Genomic DNA, 26,150 nt, shown 5'->3' on the forward strand with positions numbered 1-26,150 from the left:
GTGAGAAGAAGGCCAAGTTTCAGGCCTATCTTAAGGCCAAGTTGCAATTCTGATTTGAGGGCCAAGTTCTGTCCCTGTGAAGGCCGAGTTTTAGGGGATGATTTCTGTTGTTTGAAGGTCGAGTTTCAGGGCTGCATTCTGCTATTTGAAGATCAAGTTCAGGCCTGGTTTGACGGGCAAGTTGTAGTGTCTTGAAGGCCAAGTTCAGGCTTAATTTGAAGTCCATGTTTTGGTGTATTGAAGATTGAGTTCAGGTTGGACCCTACAATTACTGTAAGTTGATGCTTACTGAGGATTGGTGTCACCATCTTCTTGACAAGTTGGACCCTACAATTTTTGTAAATTGGTGCTAACAAAGGATTGGTGTCCTTACAAGAGATTGTAATAAATTAAAGATCGTCTTCAAGTATTTCTTCTTTAGATTTTGATTTGCACTTTAATCTCTGCATTCATACATTTTGGATGATTGGTTATGTGATGTGAATTCAGTTTCAAGATTAACTACGTGAAAATTTGTCAAAAGATTAATTCACCCCCCCTCTCAGTTTTTCCAACGAAGACAAGGTTGTGCCTCCTATTTGAAGGCTATGACAAAATTAATATATTTCTGCATCAATTAGTTTTGTGGAGCTTTTTTCAATATTCAACCCCAAATTCAAATGACATTATAGATCCCAGACATGCTCAAATAATCTTTAATGATGAAAAGTACTACCAAATAATGGATCATATTATAAACAAAACACACATCACTTTATATCTTCTTTAATTTCCTAGATCTTCTCAATGTCCGGACAAAATAAAGAGGCACAGAAGATGATATCTGCAGGGCCATCAAACCAAACTCACCAAAAATTGCAGTTGTATGCGTACATAAAGCTCATATCCTATTGCTTTAATATATATGATTGAAATACCAGAGACTAAAAGTATTCTCAAAATATAACGAATTATATAAATACAGATCAAAACTATCAAGTCTAGACAACACAACACAATGTTTTTCAATTCTACTTGTCAGAGCTGCTTACAACCTAAAACTTACTAGATCCTCTTTTAATGCACGTGCCATATCTAAACTGCCACTTATTTCTGTATCTTCATCTGAGACAGCAATACCCATTACTTTAGATGCATGGTCTGGGACTGGATTTTCATTTTCAGCAACCAGAAACCTCGAGGATATCTACAGGGAACATAGGCTAAAACGTTGTCAATCTACAAGAGTATGAAAGCAATTAATGCCTTGAAGTTACTGCCAATAATATATTCAGTCTTTCAATTTAGTAAAGAGAATATATTAGAATATTTCAGTGTGACATGCATGTCAAAGAAGCTAAAAATTGAACAAGAGGTCCATTGTATACCAGTTTAGTATCCACTTCATTCGTTGCTAATGAAACAATTGATTGAGCTTTCTGATCATCAACTATCGGGTACTTCTTGTGACCTAATCTACTGCCGAAGAGTGTCTGAAATTGACCAATACCAAAATCACTTTCAAACCAGGATTCAATGCCTTTCAAAATTAACAATGTCAGGACTCAGGATGCTAAGATGCATCTGTTACAGAAGATATAATGAAATTGAAATCACAAAGAGTTGCATTTGAAATTTTACATTAGTGTAGGGTTCTGCACATAAAACAGGAAATTTTTTAAACTTACGACATGCGACATCCAATCAGATAAGTCTCGATTCCCTTCTCCAAGTGCCAAAGCTTCACGTGAAACAAAATCGAATATAGAGATCAAGACAACTGCATCGAGGGCTGCATAATGCAGCTGATGAGGGAATGTGTACACATCAGAATTCGTTTATTGATGAAGAATGTACAATATAAAGAATATGTTGACAAATGAAAGAACACTACTACCTGGCTTAAATTTAAGGGACGCTGTTCCCAGTCGGTCATGCGTGTTGTCTTACTCAAATAACTCCCCAGTGTAATCTGCTTAAATCAAAGATGAAAGGTAAATATATTCAGTCCAGACTTCAGACGATTTCAGATTTGTCACTTTGAGATAACAGACTTCACAAAGAAGAATGGATTGCTGCTCTTTCCAAAGGCATTGCAAAAAATATCAACAAACTTAAGCCTGAGAATTTCTATACATTATAACATTACCAATCAATAACCAGCATTTTATTAAATGGTTGCTACACAAGGTGGCCATACCTTATCAATATCAAAACAAGTATATAATTGAATAATGCAGATAATTAAATGTGTGTCTATCTGTTCATGCAACTTCAAATCGTCATGCAAAAAAAGATTAGAATAGAAATAACATAAATGTTGTCCACAATCACCTTCGCAAGGCCAGAGAGGCCTCCCTTCGAGTGGTTGTGAAGTCTTTGCAGGTCCAAAATTGGTTCACAGTAATGGAAGCATGTCATGTCCCCATATGAATGCAACAGCTGCTTCAGATCATTATGCAAGGCATAACCTTCAGAAGTTCACAAGCATAACAAGCAATTAGTATTATTTATTGCATTTTCTAGATAGCATTGTGAGATCAATATTGACTAAACAAAACTGCAGAAGCACTAAGAATGTACCATACCTAACTTCAGAATGTTACGAGAATAAAAAATACTTTTGATGAAGTTATCCAATTCATCCCGGTTATGCTTGTAAAATTTTATTAGATCAATGATATAAACTCTTTCTCTAGTAGCAACTTGCAAAATAGATACCTGCAAAGCAGCCATGAATTGGGAAAACTTTAAACAGTAAGCTAAGAAAGTTCTTCAAGACAATTGTAATTACCACAGCTTTGTCTAGCCAACAGTGAAACTTATATTTCCTTAGGAAAGAATACAATCTCCTCAATCGCAACTAGCCAATGAAGAAATGTCTATAACAAAATTGAAATTCTATGCAGATTGAAAAGTGCAGATCCTAATTGGAGAAAAACATGTTTTCTGTTCATTGCACTCATGGACTGTGACTGTGCTTCTTTAGAACTTCTGTGACACAATATCCTTCTGGCCAGCCATTTTATTATAGAGAAGCCTTTTCCATTGCATACTGACAATCATTTCTCAAATCCATGAAGCCCAAAAAGAAATCGAGGTTCCCTTATATTTCCATCCCACAAATTCCACGACATTTACAGGCATGCATCGTTACATGTTTCAAGACTTGGAAAGTGCAAACTTTACCTTCTCACCAACCAAACAAGCTTACTCTTTATAGAGAGACTTTTTGTTACGGTGGGCACCTTTGTTGGCACAAATGAAGTATCTAGCCCACTAGCCCACCCTCAATGGGATGTGCCATATTTTCCAGACAAGCATGTATATTTGTATGAAAGAAGTGTTAAATGTGGCTTCCAAAGGTTGCAATTTTGGAGTAATAATAATGAAACAGTGTAAGAGAAAAATATGTGCATGGATATGACAAATAATAGGAGAGGAAAACAGGAATACTTTTCACATGGAGAATGGCATTATGATCGAATTCAACAGAGCAGTCTATTTACATATGTACAGAAGTCATGACCAATACAATGTAGATATGAAAGCACAGGACAGAATGATGTCTCCACTGGTAATGATAATTCAATTTGGAAAAAGGACCTTTTATACGCATTATGGTCATGCAGATACAACACCTGGGGAAACCACACTTCAACCAACCAATCAGGACTTTTTAATGAAGCCTTCATAATGATGACTCCTTAACTTTCCATGTCTAAAAACTTCCCTCATGAAGAGAGGAAGACATCTCTGGTCAGGATCACCAAAAAAAGAAGTGGAAACTGATTTCCCCAAGTCCTAGAGCAGGCAATAATATTTCGCTTTGATATCATCATAGATAGGGCACCGAAAAATGAGATATTCCTTTGTCTCTCACTCCTAAAAGTGACACAATTGGAAAACCCTATCTCGCCACAGGAAGTGATGATTTGTCATAATCTGAAGTCTATGGAATCCCACCTAAAACTGACCAAGTGGAATCCTATGGGCATGCACACAGTGTCTACGTGAATATGAAGGTCAAACAATAAGACCATCTCTTAACTCAAGAAAGAGCTCAACATAAAAGGCCATCTCTAAAATCAGACCACTCAGAGGTGTGATCTAGGTGACATGGATATACATTTCACCCCCCGACATGAAGTGTTAACTAGAGGGTATTTTTCACTTGTGATGCTTATCACAGTGAACAGTTCCACAGATAATATCTATAGTTTTCCATGGAAATTTGGCCAAACATGCTCTCTACATTTGTTCAGCTCACTCTTATTGACGATTACGCTTATGAGACTTGCTATGCATAATGCACATTGTCATATTTCATTAGTCAAGAAAGTGGGGAATGTGAATTTGCTGCAATAATTGATTTATTTCTCCTACTTATTTATAATAAGTTATTCACCAATACTTCAGCAAATACCAAAATATATTCAGTTGCAGAGTTCACAGATTAGGAACTAGAAATTAAAAGGCAAGAGAAACATCAGCATATGAACAATCACATTGACACACTTGTTTTTGGACAATTGTCCCCGGAAAAACCCAATGTGGGAAAACCGGTGCAGCAGATATGAGGATTCTTATTATTGGCAGTAAATATCTTAATACAATTTGGATGCCCTAGAGAAAAACGACAATCCACTCAGAGAAGATAACTGAGAATTCCCTCACACTGATTCTAGAGATTTTGCTCTGTCCCTAGCCCACTTTACAGTCCCTGCGTGAGCCTACGCAGCCTCTGCGTGATTTCTGCGTGGAGGCTCCCTCTCACTGCATCAACCTTGATTACTGCTATTTTTGCTGCTGAGAAATCAAGATTTCTCCTACCAATCAACCACTGTGATTCCCGGCACTGAACTCTGCTCATCCCCAGCACTTCTGCGTCAACCTCCTCCAGATTCTGCGTTGACCCTCTATGTCAATCTCCTTCAGTTGCTGCATTGTCCCTTCTTGGACCAGCACTGGCTCTATTATCCTTCTTTGTGTATTCACTGGAACTAGAAATCACTTCCTTCCAGTGTTGCCTCTGATCCTCGCTGCTTGATCACTGGTTCAAATTCCTTAGCAAACCCTACCCTAGAAAAATCGAACTGACCGATCAACTCTGTGTGTCACCAAGTGAACCCCAAGCCTCCATCTTATACTTTTCATGTTGAGTCTTCAACGGCTGAGATTAAGGCTCTAATCAATGGCTAAGATTAAAACATGACTTGATCCACCTTCTCGATCATTCTCACCCATATTTTGATTAATACCCATTAATATTTTAATTTTCCTAAGTTTAGACTTAGGAACTCCATTAAAAATATTAATTTTTTTAAGAAAATACAAACCGGGTGGAATTTCACTAAACGATTTCTGGGTTCTTTAGAACTCATTTGCCTTAGCCTCTCCACCAATTTTCAAGGCTAGAGCACTTCCGACGCTATCAAAAAATAACACTCCCTCTTAGCGAGGAAAGTGCTCTAGCAACAAAGTCTACCTGCATGCTTCTCTATTTTGAAGAACCTCCTTTCTGCACTGTTGTTGCCACCAATATTGTGTTGTTGTTGCTTCTGTACTACTGCCCATGACATTGCCACTACCACTGTTGCATCTGTACTACAGCTCCCTCTCAAATGTTGCATCATTCTATTGAAAGGGATTTTCCAACATACCCATTTGTTCCCAAAATTGAACAAACTTTGCTCTTCCCAGAGCCTTGGTGAGTATGTCTGCCACCTGATTTCCTATGGGAGTGTACTCCAACTGTACCGCTCCATGTTGAACACAGAGTCTAATAAAGTGACACCGAATATCGATGTGTTTGGAGCGATCATGAAATACTGGATTTTTAGAGAGCTTGATACAACTCTGATTATCACATAAGATCCTTGTCGCTTCCATCCTTCTCCTGAATAGATTTACAAGCAATTTCTTGAGCCATATAGCTTCACATGTTGCTTTGCTAGCTGCCATGTACTCAGCTTCAACAGAGCTCAGAGCTACAAACTTCTGCTTCTTACTGCACCAGGAGGTCATCCCAGATCCAATACCGAAGCAATACCCAGTGGTACTTTTCCTGTCTACTGAACTTCCTGCCCAATCTACATCAGTGAATCCACTCAATTCGATATCATTGCCCTTGGTGTACCTTAATCCAAAATTGAATGTTCCCTGCACATACTTGAGAATGTGCTTTGTTTCCGCCCATTGCACCCTTTTTGGTTCCACCTTGAACTGACTAAGGGTGTTGGCAGCATAACACAAGTCTGGCATGGTGTTGACCAGATACATAAGTGACCGAAGGAGTTGTCCGTATAAGGTGAGGTCCACTTCCTTGTCTCCTGAAGCATCTATTTTCTTCCAATTGGTAATCATAGGCGTAGCCATAGGTCGACAATCCTGCATTTTGAATCTTTTCAAAATTTCTCATGCATATCTTCCTTGGCCAAGGAAGATTTCACCATCTTGCTGCGAAACTTCCAATCCCAAAAAATAGTGCATTAGCCCCAAATCCTTCATATCAAACTCAGTTTCTAGGTTCTTCTTACAATCCTCTATGAGTCTGGATGATCATGTCAAAAATAGATCATCCACATATAATACCAGAATTAACGGCTCACCTTCTACCAGCAGATAATAAAGATTGGGATCGGCATTGCTTTTGATGAATCCCAACTGTTGTAAGTAGTTGTCAATTCGACCATACCAAGCTCTGGGTGCTTGTATTAGCCCATACAAGACTTTCTTCAACTTGCACACATGAGTTCTCTTTTCATGTGTTTCGTGTTAGGATATTCCGACACATAGGAAATAGTTAAGTATAACTTGGTCTAGTGTAGAGTTAGGTAAAGTGTGTTTCTTTACTATGTACATTTGTAACTTACAATCCAACGGTCACGATATGTTCTCTACATGAAGTGATCTGACGATTCATTCTCTCCTCGGTATTACCGACACTTATCCGTGGCTTAACACCCGATTGGTCCATGATCTCTATTTAAAGAGCATGGAGGGTCATTTGTAGGGTGACCGTTCATGAGAGAAGCTTATGTAAATTTTCTTTTTTTTATTAATAAATTGTCTGAAGTGGCCGCGTTGGCTCAGGCCATGGACTGTTTCCCTCTTTGAGGGTTTTAACCACGTCAAGAATACTGGTGTATTGATATGTGATCTGTTTGTGAGCAGTGTCCTTTGGTTTTCTATCTGAGGAAATTACCTTGTAAATTCCTACATGGTATCAGAGCTATTTGAGGGCCACATCTGTTGGTGATCCAAATCCGAAGTCGGTACAACTGCATCTGACTGTCGTTTCCTAGATCTATTGTTTATGACTGCTTTCGGGCCGAGAGGACTGCTCTATTGTGTTAGGAGCATCTGTTCTAGTGAGGAACCCCTTTCGTTTCATGCAAAAAGGTTTTTGGTAGCCCTAGTTACGTCATTTTCAAGATCTGGAGGTATACAGTCTTTATTTGCAGTTCTAGTTATTCATCTCTCTGTTTATTTGGTTTATTTAGCTCTATGTTTTTTATTACCGGATCTGTACCTTTCATTTTTGTGTATGCTCTTTGCCTCGCAACTCTGTGCGATTTGGGCAAATCAAAAACAGAAAGGGAGGATTTTTCTCATGCGTATGCTCTTTTCCGCCGTGCCTTAGTGTGATCTCGGAAAATCAGAAACATTGAGGAAAATATTTAGTTTCCAGTGAAAGCTAACTTCAAGCCATAAGGTTTGGTTTTTTTTGTATGTCTATGTTGGGTTGTGTGGTTTTTTTTTTTAGGCAAAAAAAGTTTTTCAAGTAAGCATGCACTCCAAAGTTTCAGTGACTAATTAAAAAAAAAAAAAAAAAAAAACTTCCTCTTTTCCAAAAATTACTAACCTTTTAAACTAGCTCACTTGATCCAAAGTTACTTTATGAAAATAGAGGTCTTGAATTCAAGTCTTTCTTTTTGTTGTGTTACTTTTTCAAAAAGCACATGTATCTTATGTTTTAAAGTTACTTTATGTAAAAATACTCTCACCCATTATAAAAAGTGAGTCACTTATAATTCTAAAGTCTCTTTATCTTTTATATAAGTTACAATTTAATGGGTAGCTCATAAAGTACCATTGTAAAAGTGACTTACACTTATTTATAAAAGTGGGTCACATAATTTTTTTTAAAGTGAGCTAACTAGATTAAGCTTGGAAAGGGGGGATATTTAAAAAAATATATATATAACATTATCATTCACTTCCGCATATTCACGCACTTCGTCAGCATCTTTAACAACTTTTCTTCAAAAAGCCATAACTTCTTCATCTGGAAGCCGTTTTTTTTAATCAGCCTAATTTTTCGAGATCTTTCCATTGGAACACTTAGTTTCAGCATCTACAGCTTCAATTTCTGTTAAAATGGAAAGTCATGCCAAGTTATTCTTGACAGCACCAACTACTTCCAATGGTGGTCCTACATTTTGGATTTACTTAGAAGTAAAGGTCTTTACAGAATAGCCTCAGGACAAGAAACTAAACCTAAAGATGAAGACAAGGCAGCCAAATGGGAAAATAGGCAAGATCAAGCACGTAGGTTGATAGGGATGTCTACTTCTCCAGACCTTAAATTCCATATCGCAGAACTTGATACCCTTAATCAAGCAATGAAACAACTCACTAAAGTTTTTGGAATTAAAAATGAAATTAGAGCCCATCAACTCGAAAATGAGATGCTTACGTTGGACCCCAATAATTTTTCTTCCATTGAAGATTTTTTGTCCAAGTTCAAGACCCTTAGACTTCTCTTGGAAGGTGTTAAGGTTAAGAAAGAAGATGGTAGCCTTATCTATTCCATTCTTACTAAGTTGGGACCAACCTACTCTGTGTTTGTTTCCACCTTCTATTCTATTAGAGAAGCCTTTATTTCTCAAGGACAAGACTACAAGTCCCCCTCTTTTGATGTCTTTTATGATTCTTTAATAAGAGAACAAGAAAAACTCTTACATCTTGGTCTTCTTAATCTTGAAAACTCTTCTAAGAAAGCCTTAGCCACCCACCAACAACCAAATTCAAAGAATCCTAAGAAGCAGTATCCAAAAAAGAATGGTCCTAAACCAAACAAGGATCCTAAGCAATTTCAGTCTCAAAATGAAAAATCATTTCAACAAAATGACAAGGCAAATAAAAACAAACGGAAAAAGACTGATAGACATTGCCACTTTTGTAATCGAGATGGCCACTTAGAATCCAAATGCTTTAAGCAGATGGAAGCCTTGGAAGCACTCTTCAACTTCAACTTCATCTTCAAGAATAGCACTTTCTACATGTGGTTGTCAAGCATCTCAGTCTGTTTATGCACTAAATGTGTCTTCTTCTTCTCATTCTCATGAGTGGCTCATTGATTTTGGAGTTTTTTATCACATGGCCAAAAACAAAGCCATGTTTTCTTCTTTAAATGATTGTAACACCAAAAATATATATGTTGGTGATGATAGATCTCTTAGTGTTGTAGGTACTAGAACTGTTCATCTCGACAATGGTCAATTTAATGATGTATTATGTGTTCCAACCTTATCCTGCAACCTTCTATCTGTATATCGGATAACTCATTCAGGGGAAGGTAAAATCATTGAATTTTCACCTCATGGTGTTGTAATTAAGGACCTAAGAAATCCTAGACAGATTTTAGCTACTAGCATTACTAATGATTCTACAAGGTTGTATAAGTTTAAAAACTTTGGGTCATCAACTCTTCCCACGGTATTTGTTGCTCATAATGATGTAATGAGAAAACTTTGGCATGAGCGATTTGGTCACTTAAACTATTGCTCCCTTCAAAATCTATGTAAAGAAAATATGTTGACAGGTCTTCCTATGGTATCTTGCAGAGATGGTGTAAGTTCCGGATGTGTACTCGGAAAACATCATCGTGATAGTTTTGAAAAACATGCATCTTGGCACGCCTCAACCCTTTTGCAGCTTGTGCATAGTGATTTATGTGGTCCACTTCCAGTTGTTTCGTTCTCTTGCAACAAGTATTTCTTAACTTTCATTGATGATTTCTCCAGACACTCTTGGGTATACTTCTTAAACTCAAGAGTGAAGTATTTAACATGTTCTTGGCCTTTAAGGCCTTTGTTGAGAAACAATCTGGACATCAAATTCTTAAGCTAAGATCTGATAATGGCGGAGAATATGTTAACAACAAATTCATCAACTTTTGCACTGAGCATGGAATTCAAATGTAACATATTGTTCCATATACTCCACAACAAAATGGTGTAGCCGAAAGGAAGAATCGCACCTTAAAGGAAATGGCTAATTGTATGCTTCAATCTAAAGGACTTAGTCTTAATTTTTGGGCAGAAGCAATTAATTGTGCAAATTACATAGTAAATCGCACTCCTACTAAGGTTTTAAAGAATGTCACTCCAGAAGAAGCATGGAGCTCAATTAAACCAGATGTAAGTCACTTTTTGTGTTTTTGGAAGTGAAGCATGGGCCCATATTCCCGATGAGAAACATAAAGCCTTACAACCTAAGAGTGAAAAATGTATTTTTGTTGGATATTCTGAAGATGTCAAAGGATATAGACTTATTCCACTTAAGTCCAAAAATGTTATCATTAGAAGAGATGTAAAGTTTTCTAAAAATATATCGGCCTACAAGCCTAGTTCGGCGGATGTGCCACCTCTCTCTATCCCTTCTACTTCTAAAAATATTTCTTCTTCAGATGATGACAGTGAGGATGACAATCCTCCCCCACCTTCTCAGGATCCTCCTTCAGCTCCTCATCTTCCAAAATGGGTCTGTGCTACTCGAGATGCAGCAGGTGCTCTTGCAGGTGATCCTACAGATCAGCGATGTACACGTTCTCAGTTCGATAGAGCCTCTTCTTTACTAGCTCAAGCTTCAGCGAATTGTGATCCTGGCACCTTTGCAGAAACTTCAAGCCATCCAGACTGAGACGCAGCTATGAATGAAGAATATCGTTCATTATTGGCAAATGATACATGGGATCTTGTTCCTCTTCCAAAGGGACGAAGACTTGTTAGATGCAGATGGGTTTACAAAACCAAGTATGGACCAAATGGAAAAGTTGATAAACAGAAAGCTCGTCTTGTTGCTAAGGGTTCTTCACAAGTTGAAGGCATTGACTATACTGAAACCTTCTCCCCTGTTGCCAAAATGAACTCTATCTGCCTTGTTCTTTCCCTTGCTGCCTCTTTCAAATGGGACGTCCATCAGATGGATGTTAAATCCACCTTCTTGCATGGGGACTTGCATGAAGAAATCTATATGGAACAACCTCCTAGCTTTATACAAACAGACTCTAGCCTTGTATGTCGGCTTAAGAAATCCCTTTATGGTCTCAAGCAAGCCCCTCGAGCTTGGTATGCCAAAATGGATAGCTTTCTTTTAGATACTGGCTTTTCTAGGTGTCATTCCAACAATACTGTCTACAACAAGAAAGTGGGTAAGTCTCTTATCATTCTCGTTCTTTATGTTGATGATCTTATCCTTACTAGTAGTGAACCCAACCTTATAAACCATGTAAAGTCCAGCCTTAAAAAGCAGTTTGAAATGACAGACTTAGGACACTTGCATTATTTTCTTGGTCTTCAAGTCTTGCAATCCAAGGAAGGTATTTCCCTTTCCCAGTCCAAGTATGCCTGTGATCTTCTATGCCACTTTCACATGGAAGACTGTAAGCCAACCCCTTCTCCCTTTCAGTCTGGAGCCAAACTTTCAGTCACTTGTACTTCCCCTGAAATTGATGCTACCTTATACCGTCAGCTTGTAGGAAAAATTTTGTATCTGACCCATACTCGTCCCGACCTTTCCTTTGTTATTAGCCTTATTGGTCGGTTTATGCAAAACCCACATGAAAGTCATTAGAAAGCAGCTAAAAGAATACTTCGTTATGTTCGAGGTATAGTTCAGTTTGGGATTCATTACAGTGCAAAAACATCTCCTCTATTTGTTGGTTTCACTGATTCCGATTGGGCTAGTGACCCTGATGATCAGAAGTCTAATGCAGGTTATGTCTTCACTCTTCGTTCTGGACCTATTACATGGGCTTGCAAGAAACAAAGTGCCATTTCTCTTTATTCAGCAGAAGCAGAGTATCGTGGCACCGTACAAACTAGTAAGGAAGCCATGTGGCTTCGTCAGATCCTATCAGAGTTTGGCTTTCAGCAGCAGCATCCGACTACACTTTGGTGTGATAATCAAAGTGCCATTCAACTATGCAAAGATCCAGTCCAACATTGGCGTAGCAAACACATTGAACTACACATGCACTTCATTAGAAAGCTCATTCATGACCATGTTCTTGAAGTGCAATATTGTTCAACCGATGATCAAGTTGCAGACATCTTTACAAAGGCTCTCATAGAGGCGAAGTTTACTAAACTTCGATTTATGGTTGGAGTTCAGGAAGGTGTCACTAAGGGGGGATAGGCTCTAATGCCTCCTTCCTTCTCCTATTTTGTCATATTTGTACATCCTTCAATCCTATCCCAAGTTGTTCTTAAGGGAGGGTGTTAGGATATTCCGACATATAGGAAATAGTTAAGTATAACTTGGTCTAGTGTAGAGTTAGGTAAAGTGTGTTTCTTTACTATGTACATTTGTAACTTACAATCCGACGGTCATGATACGTTCTAGACATGAAGTAATCCGACGGTTCATTCTCTCCTTGGCATTACCAACACTTGATCCGTGGTTTAACACCCGATTGGTCCATGATCTCTATTTAAAGAGCATGGAAGGTCATTTGTAGGGTGACCGTTCATGAAAGAAGCTTATGTAAATTTTCTTTCTTTTATTAATAAATTGCCTAAAGTGGTCGCATTGGCTCACGCCGTGGACTGTTTCCCTCTTTGAGGGTTTAAACCACGTCAAGAATACTGGCGTATTGATCTGTGATCTGTTTGTGAGTCGTGTCCTTTGGTTTTCTATCTGAGGAACTCACCTTGTAAATTCCTGCATTTTGAAACCTTCTGGCTGTTCGATATATACCTCTTCTTCTATCACTCCATTCAAGAACGTTGTCTTGACATCCATTTGGTGAATCTCCCATCCCATCTGTGTAGCAAGGGATATAATGGATCTGATAGAGGTATACCGAGCTACTAGGGCAAGGGTTTCCACATAGTCTATTCCTTCCTTTTGTGCATATCCTTTTGCGACAAACTTAGCCTTATACTTGTCTACGTTGCCATCTGCAACATACTTGATCTTGTAGATCCATCTCAAACCTACAACTAGTTTGTTCTCTGGTCTTGGTACAATTTCCCAAACATCATTTGCCATGATAGAACTGTACTCTTCTACCATGGCATCCACCCATACCTAGTGTTGTACAGCTTCTTGAAAACTAGAGGGTTCTTCGACTTGAGCTATCAATGTTTGGTACCTATCAAGTTGTCTACACTGCCTTTTCTCGACTCTAGGAGCTCCAATGAATTCCTCTGCGTCCCTCAGAGTCTATCGTACTTCTCGGCTATTTCTTCCACTGGTGGTGGGAGGTTCCGTCTGTTCCTCTTCCTGTTGTTGTACCTGCTATGACACTCTTGGCTCCTCTTTTCTTGAGGAGATGCTAGTACTGGTTATCGTGCTTGAACCAGACACTTGTCTTCCTACCAAATCTGATCCTTGTTGTTGGACTAGAGGAGCATCCTCATCCTGTTCTTCAAACGGCATCTCACGAGATTTCCTGAAGGCTCTATCTTCCATGAACTTTACATCCCGCCTTACTACAATCTTCCTATTGCTCGGAATGTAGATCCGATACACCTTTGAAGTCTCGTTGTAACCTACTAGATACCCAACATCGGCAGTGTGCTCTAACTTACTTCGCTTCTCTTCTGGAATATGGCAATAAGATACACTTCCAAATATCCTAAGGTGACTTACTTCTAGATTCTTTCCCATGAAAACTCCCTCTAGCGTCTTCTTTCCTAAAGCCCTGTGAGGAGTCCTGTTCTGAATGTGTACAGCCATGTTGCATGCTTCTGCCCATAAAAACTTGGGTAGATTCTGATCATATAACATCGCCTTTGTTGCTCCAACAATAGTTCTATTCCTCCTTTCTACAACTCCAATCTGTTTTGGATTATAGGGTGTTGTCCATTCTCTTCGGATCCCTTCCCTTGAACAGAAACCAGTGAAGTTCTTATTTGTATATTCTTTGCCATTTTCCGAGTGCAATATCTTAATCTTCCCTCATGTCAGGTTTTCCACTAGAGCCTTAAACTCTTTAAACCGATCAAAGACCTCATCCTTGGTTCTCAAAAAATAGATCCAAGTTTTCCTGGAATGGTCATCTATGAAGGTAACAAAATACTCAGCGCCACTAATGGCCCTTGTAGACATCAGACTGCAAATGTCTTAGTGTATTAACCCCAATACACTCTTAGCTCTATTGTTGCTTCTAGAATATTCTGCTTTGGCATACTTGCCTAGCACGCAGCCTCTACATGTATCATCATGCTTGGCAGTAAGCATTGGGACCCCCGTAACAATTTCCTTGAACATCCGTAATGCCCCATGATGTAAGTGTACCATCCTCTTATGCCACAGCTCATTTAATTCTTTTTCTCCATCGACATTACTGCTTATCAGTCGTTGATTTGGGGTAGCATCGGATGCGCTCTAGCCACGAAATTTGGTGGAGAGGTTGGGGCACATGAGATCTCCAATACCCAGAAAGGGTTTGGGCAGATTCTAAATAGATCAAGAGATATTAAAATAATTAATATTTTTAATGGAGTCCCTAAGTCTAAACTTAGGGAAAATAAAATATTAATGTGTATTAATATGAATCTGTGTTAGAATGGTCCAAAAGACATGGATCAAGCCAGATCTAATCTTATCCGTTGATTAGGGAATTAATCTCGACCGTTGATATGTCAACATGAAAAGTATAAGAGGAGGCTTGAGGGTCACTTGGAGCACACACCAGATGATCAGTCATTCTATTCTCTAGAGCGGGGCTTGCTAAGAGAGATAGAATCAGTGATCGGGAGAGTAGCTGAGGTCCATCAAGTACAGAGAAGGCAGAGATTATGCCGGGAGAGCAGCGCAGCAGCCAAGGAGGGTGACGCAGAGCCAGCAAGGGCTCACACAGGGCCACGCAGAGGCAGCCAAGTGCTGCGCAGAGCACCAGAGGGGCTAGCGCAGCTGACGCAGAGGCTCCCAGAGTTGACGTAGGGCCTCCTGGGGCTGACGTAGGCCTAGAAAGGCTGACGCAGGGCCAGCGTGAGACAAAGAGGGGCTGACGCAGTCTAGTTTGGGCAGACGCTGGGGTTGCAAAGCAGTTTTGTGCTGAGGAGCTGCCGGAAGGATTTTCCGGGGTTTCAGCCAAGAGATTTCTCTCAAACTGTGAGATATAGCTGCTAAGGAAATTCTCTGTTGGGTAGGCCAGTTTCGGCACCCAGATTGTACTCTGATATTGCTTAATAAGAAAACCCTCAAATCACTGCACCGATTTTCCTGCATTGGGTTTTTCCGGGGACATTGGTCCAAAAATAATGGTGTCATGTGGTGTGGTTGTTCTTGTTTGTTTTAGTTGTTGATCTGTAATATGTTGAGCATGCACTGCAGTTTATTTTCAGTATTTACTTTGTAAATAACTTGTTAAAGAAAAATAACAAGTAGGTAGAAATAAATCAGAAAAAGGAAATGAAGGGTTTTTAAACTAAGTAAAGTAAGAAACTTCAACATGGTATCAGAGCGTGATAGCAGATCACAGGAGGACAAAAGACATCAGCGGGGCGGAGCAATAGCAGTAGAAAACAGTTGTCCCGAGGTGACAAAAGTTGTTTCTAACAGCGCAGAAGCCAAGAAGTGTGACGTAGTGCCAGCCAGAGCCACGCAGAAGAAGCTGGGAGTTGCACAGAGCCTCAGAAAGGTCAGAGTTGCTGACGCAGAGGGCCAGAGGACTGACGCAGGGCATCCCAGGGCTGACGCAAACCCATCTGGGGTGACGCAGAGCCAACGTGGGGTAGAGAGGGGCTAACGCAGTTCACAGAGAGGCAGTTGTTAGAGTCTAGAAGGCTGCAGAAATATTGCAGAGTGGAGCTGGTGAGGTACTGTAGTTAGAACAGTACTTGACAAAGCAGGGCCAGAGGAGTTGTTACCGAGGGTTTCTAGCCGAGGAACCTGGATCAGCAGTGCAATTGCACAAGACGATCAGAGTAGGGGACTTCTCGACAAGCGGTAGAAGGATTTCCAGGAGGGAAATCAGGACTCAGAGGGAGTCCAGAAGAGAACTTCCAGACGGGAAATAGAGACTCAGAGGAGTCGAACCGAGAACTTCCAGGAGGGAAGTAGAGGAGTGTCATGGCACTACATGGGGTAAGAGACCAAGACAGACTGGACAGGGCATTGAACTTCGCAGTCTGGAAGGCCAGAATCTTATCAGTCTTTGACAGGAATCGTGTCAAGTACTTCGCCTTGAAGGTTATAGCTATCCTAGTCGACCCCAATGATAACGACAAGTATGAAGAGGCAATGGCGAGGGCCAAGTGCATTATCCTTGACGAGGTCAAGGATCATGTGGTACCACATATAGCCGAGAAGGAAACGGCAGTTGAGATGTGGGAGGCTCTCAAAAACCTGTACCAACATACTTCTGTGCAGAGAAGAATGTTGCTCGAGAACCAGATGAGATCGTATCAGATGAAGAAGGATCAATCAATTGACACCTTCCTCAAAGGACTGAATGAGATCCGAAACTAGTTGACTGCTATAGAAGCGACAACGGATCAGGAGCTTATGGTGAGGACAGCCCTGAATGCTATCTCAGAAGATTGGGAAGTGTTTGTCCAGAGTATCCTGGGCAGAGGGACTCTCCTACCTTGGGATGAGATGTTTGCAGCTCTTCGCCAGGAAGAGATCAGACGGCAGTCGAAGACAGGTAGCAGCAGCAAAGGGATCAAACTTCAGCAGGAGGAGGAAGATGTGGCCCTAGCATCTAAGGGAAAGCAAGAGAAGCGGAAGAAGAAAGATCTCTCCAAGATCAAGTGCTTCCACTGTGGAGAGTGGGTCATTATGCGACCCAGTGCCCAAGGAAGAAGAGTAAGGGAGAGTCTTCCTAAACTAAGGCAGCGCCAACAGGGCAGAGAAGGAAGTTTTGACAAATGATGATTGTTCCATGAGTGCACACGCACCACTTAAGCGGAAGTGGGGAGACATCGAGCTGTAGTCAGGCGGACTACAAGTGATGAGGGGTAGGATCCTTGAGGTACCCAGCCTCTTGGATTAGACCTTGCTACAAGAGCCCCGACAAGGAGTAGCAGGACTGGCTGGGTGGGTAGAGACAGATGCGGATGGAGCAGCAGAGAGAGCTACAGTGCAGGAGTCCCAAGACAGCGCAGAGCTAGCAGGTTGCAGCAGTGCGAGAGGCACAGGAGTGTTGCACTAGTGCAGGAAGGCATAGAGAGGTGCAATGGTGCAAGATGCAGGGAGTTGTTGTAGCAGCGCAGAGGTCAAAGAGGGAGCACTTGTCAGCAGTAGAGGGAGCTTCAGCATCAGTGGATGTTTCTAGCCCAACAGGGAGGTAAGTTGGAGGATCAGTTACTTACTTCTCAGTAACTGAGTTGCAGTGCAGCGGTGGGCAGCACGATGCAACATGATGAGAGGAGGTGCAGTGCAGATGCAGTGTTGGGAGAAAGGACCACCAGCAACACAGATGCAGAGGGAGTTGTCGTACAGATGCAGCAGTGGCAGAACCATGGGCAGCAGTACAGTAGGCAGCAGTGTAGAGGATGGTGGGCAGGGAGGCCTAGCATCAGCATAGGTACCGATGCCAGATGATCAGAGTAATACTCAATGAGAAGTATTGCTAGAGCACGGTCCTCGCTAAGAGGGAATGTTGATTTGGGGTAGCATCAGATGTGCTCTAGCCACGAAATTTGGTGGAGAGGTTGGGGCACATGAAATCTCCAATACCCAGAAAGGGTTTGGGCAAATTCTAAACAGATCAAGAGATATTAAAATAATTAATATTTTTAATGGAGTCCCTAAGTCTAAACTTAGAGAAAATAAAATATTAATGTGTATTAATATGAATCTGTGTTAGAATAGTCCAAAAGTCATGGATCAAGCCAAATCTAATCTTAGCCGTTGATTAGGGACTTAATCTCAACCGTTGATATGTCAACAGGAAAAGTATAAGAGGAGGCTTGAGGGTCACTTGGAGCACACACCAAATGATCAGTCATTCTATACTCTAGAGCGGGGTTTTCTAAGAGATAGAATCAGTGATCGGGAGAGACACTGAGGGGCACTGAATACATAGAAACAGAGAAGGCAAAGATTGTGCTGGGAGAGCAGCGCAGCAGCCAAGGAGGGTGACGCAGAGCCAACAAGGGCTCATGCAGGACCACACAGAGGTAGCCAAGTGTTGCGCAGAGCACTAGAAGGGCCAGTGCAACTAACGCAGAGGCTCCCAAAGCTAACGCAAGGCCTCCTAGGGCTGACACAGGGTCAGCGTGAGACAGAGAGGGGCTGAAGCAATCCCGCTTGGGCAGACGCTGGGGTTGCAGAGCAGTTTTGTGCTAAGGAAATTCTCTGTTGGGTAGGCTAGTTTCGGCACCCAAATTGTACTCTGATATTGCATAATAAGAAAACCCTCAGATAGTTGCATCGGTTTTCCCGCATTGGGTTTTTCCGGGGACATTGGTCCAAAAATAATGGTGTCATGTGGTGTGTTTGTTCTTGTTTCTTTTAGTTGTTGATCTGTAATATGTTGAGCATGCACTGGTGTTTATTTTCAATATTTACTTTGTAAATAACTTGTTAAAGAAAAATAACTAGGTAGGAATAAATCAAAAAAAGTGCATGAAGGGTTTCTAAACTAAGTAAAGTAAGAAACTTCAACATCAGTGCCATCGGAGACTTGAGTTGCAACTTGTATAATCTGTTGCTTCGAGTTCTAATCTAGGCCCTCTTTTTCCACTTTGGATGCTTGACATATACTCTATTACCAATGAAGTATACATCATATCCCTTATCTTGTAATTGAGACAAAAATCAAATTCATTCCCATACCGGGCACATGCAATACATTCGTGGCCCGAAGACTATCTCCTGCTGTTGTCTGGAATATAACAGTTCCTTTTCCTACTGGGGTGCATTTCATCATGTTATCCATTGTGATTTAGAAGTTCATCTATTCCTCCTGATAGCTCGAGAAATATTCTCGTTCTCTAGTCATATGAGCTGAAGCCCTGCTACCAATGTACCAATCCTTGACTGATGTGGAACTTGATAAGCCAACAAACTCCTCTTCCAGCCTGGAAGAAAATTCGGAAATATTTTGATCCCTATTGCTCTCCATGCCCTTTTTCTTTGCTTCCATCTTGCCTAGACCTTGCTCTAATACCATGTGAAAATTTGCTGCGTCAGCTAAGGAGGAGAAGGAAGTGGAGACTGATAACAACTGTGCCATGAATGCTCATGCACCTCGAGAGAAGAGGTGGGGAGACATCGAGTTGTAGACAAATAGACTACAGGTGATGAGGGGCAGGATCCTCAAGGTACCCAACCTCTTGGATTATACCTTGCTACGAGAGCCCCAAAGAGGAGTAGCAGGACAGACGAATGTCGGTAGAGATGGACGCAAATGGAGCATCAGAGAGGGCTATAGTGCAGGAGTCCCGAGACACCGTGATGCAGCAGTACAAGATGCTTGGAATTGTTGCAGCAACGCAGAGGTCAAAGAGGGAGCATGTGTCAGTAACAGAGGGAGCTTCAGCATTGGGAGTGTTTCTAGCTTGACAGAGATGTCAGAGTTGGGAGATTAGTTACTTACTTCTCAATAACTGAGTTTCAGTGCAACAGTTAACAGTGGCAGTGCTATGGGCAGCACGATGCAGCATGATGAGAGGGGATGCAATACAGATGTAGCAGTGGCAGTGGCAAGGCCATGGGCAGCAGCATGGATGCAGAGGGAGTTGCCATACAGATGCAGCAGTGGCAGTGGCAGCGCCATGGGTGGCAGTACATGATGCAGTAGTGCAGAGGGTGTTGGGCAGCAGTGCTAGCATTAGCACAGGAAGCGATGCCAAATGATCAGGGTGATACTGAGTGAGAAGTATTACTAGAGCACAATCCTCGCTAAGAGGGAGTGTTGATTTGGGGTAGCATCGAATGTGCTCTAGCCACAAAAATTGGTGGAGAGGCTAAAGCACATGAGATCTCAAAGACCTAGAAATGGTTTGGGCAAAATCTAACCAGTTTGGGAGATATTAAAATAATTAATATTTTTAATAGAGTCCCTAAGTCTAAACTTAGGGAAAATAAAATATTAATGTGAATTAATATAAAACTGAGTTAGAATGGTCCAAAAGTCATGGATCAAGCCAGATCTAATCTTAGCCATTGATTACGGACTTAATCTCAGCCGTTGAATCATCAACGAGAAAAGTATAAGAAGAGGCTTGAGGGTCAGTTGGAGAACACACTGAGTTGATAAAGAATTCGATTTTCTGGGGCAGGGCTTGCTGAAGAAATCGAAGGAGTGATCAGAGTTGCAGCTGAGGGGCAGTGAATACAATAGCAGAGAGACAGAGATAGTACCGGGAGCATCAACGCAGAAGCCAAGAGAGGGTTGACGCAGAGCAAGCCAAAGGCCAAGCAGAGGCAGCTAGGAGTTGCGCAGAGCCTGAGGAGGGCCAACGTGGGAGACGCAGAGGCTCCAGCGGTTGACGCTAGGCCAGAGAGGCTGACGTAGACCCTAGAGGCTGACGCTGGGAGATTTCATGGGGCAGATTGGGGCTGATATCTGTTTCCGACTGAGAGGTACTACTGCCAAGGGCATTCTCTGTTGGGTGAGCCATTTCTAGCACCCAAATTGTATTCTGAAACTGCTTAATAATAAAACCCTCTGATAGCTGCACCGGTTTTCCCGCATTGGGTTTTTCGGGGACATTAGTCCAAAAAACAACTGTGTCACTTGTGTTCTTGTTTCTTTCAGTTGATGATATGTATGTGTTGATATTGTACTTGTATTTATTTTCAGTATTTACATGGTAAATAACTTGTTAAGTAAATGAACAAGTAGGAAGAAATAAATCAGATAGTACAGGAAGAATTTCTGATGGATAGACTTAGAAATTCCAACAGAGGGGAGGCCCAAAAGGCCTCTACATTAACCCTCTAATCTGTCCACCCCCTAAACTAACCTTCTAGGAGTGTTTTGACATTTGTAGGGTGGCTGCAACAGTCTAAATAAATTGTTGTTCCTGGTTTTATGTAGACTTTACAGTCTGAGTTGTATCTCCCTAAGTGAACATCTAAACCGAAAGATAACACCATCTCTGGTTAGGATTTTCAGAGTAGACCAAAATCCATAGGTTGTGTGCGATATGTTTCTTGAGTTTTGATTACTGATATTTTCTGTTTAAAATTATGCTACTACAGTGACAATTTTACAGCTAGGTAGCAGGTACAATGTGAACACCTCAACCCATTTGACTCCACATAAGGCACTAGTTTGTACCAGAGTTGTTGGGGGTAATTTAGGGACTCTTCCCTTGGTTGTTGAGAGGGTGTTAGGGCTAGATAGCAGGGCCTTTGGTCAAGGTGACAGTAGATCCCTACCCTACGTGTGACAATCTAGCAGATTGCCAAGACCTTAGCAACACTGCTAATTAATCAGTAACAAATCTGATGATTGTGTCCAAGAGGCACATATCATGGATGAAATACCATGGAAATGGTTATGAAAACACTATCTCTCAAGGAGGCCAATGGAGTTGTATCCCTTGATGATCAACAGCTTGAGGACATGTCGCATCATGAAACAAGATTTCATGAAATAAAGCATCAATATCTCATTATGTTCTCTTCTAAAGTAGAAATAGTAATCCAATAGTTAAATAGAACACATTTCAACCATTATTAATTGTTAAAGATCACAAAAGTTGGACAATGTGTCAATTTGTCTCTGTAGGCCCCTCATGTGAGGGTGCTAGAAGGATCAAATCATCAGGAAAAAGAAATCGCAATCAATAACCCATAATGAACTCTCAAAATGAGGACCACAATATAGTCCTCGGGACAGGAAAATGGTGACTTTCTGAAAACCATTAAAGAAAGATCACCTTGCTTGTCTTCTCCTCTTTTATGTAATTGGGTCTCCATTCACAATCTATTCCAACTATATTAGTATTAGAAAAATGGCATGAAGCATCAGCCAAACCAGCAATGGTTTCAACCCAAATGACATTTTCTTCTGGAACAAAGTCTTGTAATTGCAAATACTGAATCATAGGGCGGCCTCCATCAACTGCAACCAAACACACAATAAAGGGGGCATCAAAAGGCATTATTGTGGACACTAGTAAATAACATCTTGAAAATAAAAATGCACAAAAATGTAAATAAAGAATTGGATAATTTTGATATCCATACATTAGTAGAAGCCTATGCAAAAATGATGTCAGATATTAGCCCATAAATATCTCATATTTCTTATAGCTACACCAACCTAAGACAAACTATGAACTCATGCTGAAAAGGAAAATTACGCATGGAGCTATCACTGATTCAATTGATTCAATGAAAGTTGCTCTATGCTTTCTTGATTTCATTCGCCTGATATGATGTATCCCATCATGAGGCTGAAAACAATGACCTATGGAATATCTGTGATACACCATTCAACAAGGGATTGAGCTGTCATATCTGAAGCCTTTTGAATGAAAGAGGGTAAAGATGGTGTTTTTGTTTTGGTTTACAGTTTGAAGATATAGGATGCAACAAGCACTCCAACTATTTTGTAGAATACTAGAATGTAAGACCTTATAAGATCATTGTATATTGGCAACGGATGGTCAACACTTGTTTGGTGCTAAATCTCATGAGCATGCACTGATGGTTGTGTAGACCCAATAAGGCTTATAAGCATCAACTAGTTCTACTACTGTCATGTCCCCATTTTTATTCTTCTTCATAGTACAGCCAAGGTGGATTTCCAGGGCACGGGATGGTCAAGTCAGTGGAGCAGGTTTATGTCATCAAGGGTCTCGATGGAGTGTTGAGGAGTTTTTATGGGATTTGATGACATTCGCTTGGCACATTCCATCATCCGCACAGTTTCCCTTTCATTCCGTCACATTCCGACAACTTTCAAAAATCAGCGTTATTATTGGGCATATGCCATAACTTAATTAATTATGCTTGAGGTGGCATTCCGGGGAGATTAATTGATGGAACACCTCAGTGTAATAGCTCATAGGAACCGGAATGAGAAGATCTACAAGATGTGATGGTTAGATATGAGTTTTAGTAACCTAAGGAGACGTGGTGGCCAATTTACCCATTTCCCGCATTAGAAAGAATATTTTAATTGAAATAAAAGAGGGAAAGGTGCTCCATGATCAAAATAATAATAAAATAGAAGGTTCTAGAGGAGTCCATCAAATCTATAAAAGATGAGGAGGAGACCATTGGAGGACATCTTTGTTTTGATATCGTTTCTTGTATGAGAGGTTGAGAACCTGGTTCTCTACTCCATTGGTAGCCCCAAGATGAAAACTCTCGGGTGATATAGAGAGATTGGGCGAGCACCGATCTCCCCTTGGTGGATTCATTCAGAATCCACAGGTGTAGTGATTGATTTCATGTTTAGTTTGGAGGCCGGTTTCAGTGTTATTATATATCTTGGAGGGCCATTCCCAGCTATTGTATTAGCATATATTTCTATAAAAAGTTGGATTTTGTTGCTGCATTTCTCATTGTTCCTCATGAGCTTTAATGAGATTTTGTGCAATTTATAGATTTATGGTTTGGTTTTTGCATGGCAATCTTCTGGTAAATGCATGCGAGTTTTATATGAAGTGTTTGTTCCAAAAATTTCTAATTTGGGACATTACAGTGGTATTAGAATTGTGCATCCTAACAGCATGAGGGTTTACTTGCCGAATTGTCAAAGCTAATTGCAGAAGATATATCCTTGTTGGGAAAGCTAGATCGTTGTTGGAGACAATTTGTGTTGATTGAGTTATCAAATCATCGAATTTTTTTAAGTAATCAACAAATTCGCTTTGTGAAAATGTTGCTTGCATAATATCTGTACGACAAATTTGATCTAGTTGTCTAAATCATTTAGTGAAGCCGTGAACAATTTTCATTAAAAGGGTCGCATAATTCAAATTTTTTCTCAAGATCCAAAGTTTATAAATGATCAAATTTTCAAAGGGCATCCATCCAAGTACCCAAAGGGAGAAGCCATATTAAATTAAAAGGATAGATTTATGAAAGTCATCTAATATTTTCAAAGACAAGGACACAGTTTTGTTTGGGCATGCAAATTTGTTGAGGAGCCAAGAAATTATCGCTGAGGGTGTGATTCTTATCTACCAAAGGCCGAAATTCATGATTTTCCAAAGTGTGTTCATCAACTGCGACAGGCTGGGAGCATTCCTCGTTTGGGGCCGAGAACATTATCCAGTGAAGGCCGAATATTACCTTGTCAAATTATAGGAACTGAGTATCAAATTCGTAAAGTACAGGCTCGATTTATATTTGGGTGACCGAAATCACATTGAGCCAAAGGTTTGGGTTGTGGAATCTTATTAAAAGGGGTTGTGGCACATTTTTAAAGTCAGAATTATAAAAAGGGTTGTGGCTATTATTTTTATTTTGAGGCAAAATTATAGTTGGTCGAATCAGAGCGCCGAAAGCAAAGGTCAAATACCATTGTTCTAACATGACCTTTGCCCAGCAAGTCATATCTACTATAGCTTGGCCAATTTTTGCAACCGCAGTGCCAATCCGGAAGCCATTTTGCAACTGTCAACAATCTTCGATCAGCTTCGAGTTGTTTGAAGAATCGAGCATTGACCTTAGGGCCAAGAAAGTTGTGGATTGTGCTCAATAGGTTGCATTACTGATGACCAGCATTGGGCACGCTGAAGAGTGGTCAACGTGGCAGTCAATAAATTTGATGGTCAAACCCGGGCAAGAGATGAGTAATCGCTCTATTCATCAAGACATCGCTGAATTAAAATCCCAGGATTGCTGCTGAGAGCTAAATCGTGCAATCGGGCGTCACTGAATAAAACGATTTATGGACCATTGATGGGAAAGGTATGCAAAATAGATTTGAGCACATATCCTTGTTGGGGAGTCGTACTACATAAAGGAAGTAGAAATAAGTTGCTCTGGTTTTTCTGGCTGAGCGGTCTTTTATGTAAAGAGCAACCAAGTTCATTACCATTGAGGGATGAGCTCCTTCTCTGCGCTGTGTATATCCCTTCATTTCCATAACAGTCAAGACCAAACCTAAAGAGGATGGTTGTACTCATATTTTTATGGCCAGGATTGAGTGAGGAAGGAGGGGCGTATATGCCCTGTAGTTGAAGCTGCTCCAAGAGGGTGAAAGAGCCTACTGGGATTGTTATACAAAGGCAGAAACTCAAGTACCCAGGCAGAAAGAATCTACTGTTCTCCATACCCAGGTTCCTCTATAAATTTTGTGCCTTATATTTATATGATTGTGAGAGACTGCATATTGAAATGTGCATTTATTTCTGGGTTATTTATTCAAGATACAAGTGGCTTGATGGTTGTAGTATTCGGTGAAGCTGGTGCTTGAAGGGTTGTTTGATATATTAAGTAGAGATATTATTGATCTGTATGCTGTTGCAGGGTGTCTTTAATGGCAGAGATCTTATGCGTTGACCATATAATGTTGAGAGACTGAATGTGTGATTTGTATTAATTCTATTGTCAAGTCTCATAAACAGTGAGCACTAGTGTTGCTCAGCAGTGTCAGGCCATAGTGTAGCTATTATATGAAGGCAAGGTTTATGTTACAGAAAGTAACATACTGCCAGTATCTTGTGTGATGAGTCTATGTGAAATGTCTTGTTGATGTACTTGAAGCGAGTTGCTGCATAAAAAGAAGTATGTTATATTTATGTTGTCAAATCTTAAATGAGTCTGAGTCTTGAGCTACCTCATCATTGTATGGCTATGTTATAAGTCAGGAGAGGTCAGTCGAAGCAGATTGAAGTAAAACATGGATCAAACCCTCATAAATTCCCTTAATAAATCAGCAGCAACAATCAACAAACCTTTCTCAAGAGGGTTCCATGCCATTCTTCAATAAGAGCAGCCAAAGGATTTGCAGAAGGCGTCGGACGTAGGACACAAAATCTTTGCACTTGGGACAGATTTGAAACACATGA

General features: G+C 40.6%; 1 protein-coding gene across 11 annotated transcripts in view; it reads right to left on the minus strand.

The window, feature by feature from the left end:
* The window catches only part of LOC149262923 (uncharacterized), a 302,883-nt gene that overhangs the window by 143,920 nt on the left and 132,813 nt on the right, over window positions 1-26,150 (minus strand). For all 11 annotated transcript variants that reach the window (XM_089425435.1, XM_089425464.1, XM_089425465.1 and 8 more), the window contains exons 5-11: window positions 22,059-22,243; window positions 2,568-2,700; window positions 2,314-2,450; window positions 1,877-1,951; window positions 1,668-1,784; window positions 1,368-1,472; window positions 1,046-1,186 (exon numbers count right to left, since the gene is read on the minus strand). In XM_089425435.1, the coding sequence (XP_089281561.1) occupies window positions 1,046-1,186; window positions 1,368-1,472; window positions 1,668-1,784; window positions 1,877-1,951; window positions 2,314-2,450; window positions 2,568-2,700; window positions 22,059-22,243 (893 nt within the window). The remainder of the gene's footprint in view (window positions 1-1,045; window positions 1,187-1,367; window positions 1,473-1,667; window positions 1,785-1,876; window positions 1,952-2,313; window positions 2,451-2,567; window positions 2,701-22,058; window positions 22,244-26,150) is intronic.

This window comes from Pinus tabuliformis, chromosome 6, assembly GCF_031772625.1.
Source record: "Pinus tabuliformis cultivar Carrire ecotype Pingquan chromosome 6, CPIR1, whole genome shotgun sequence".
In the NCBI taxonomy this organism is placed as follows: domain Eukaryota; kingdom Viridiplantae; phylum Streptophyta; class Pinopsida; order Pinales; family Pinaceae; genus Pinus; species Pinus tabuliformis.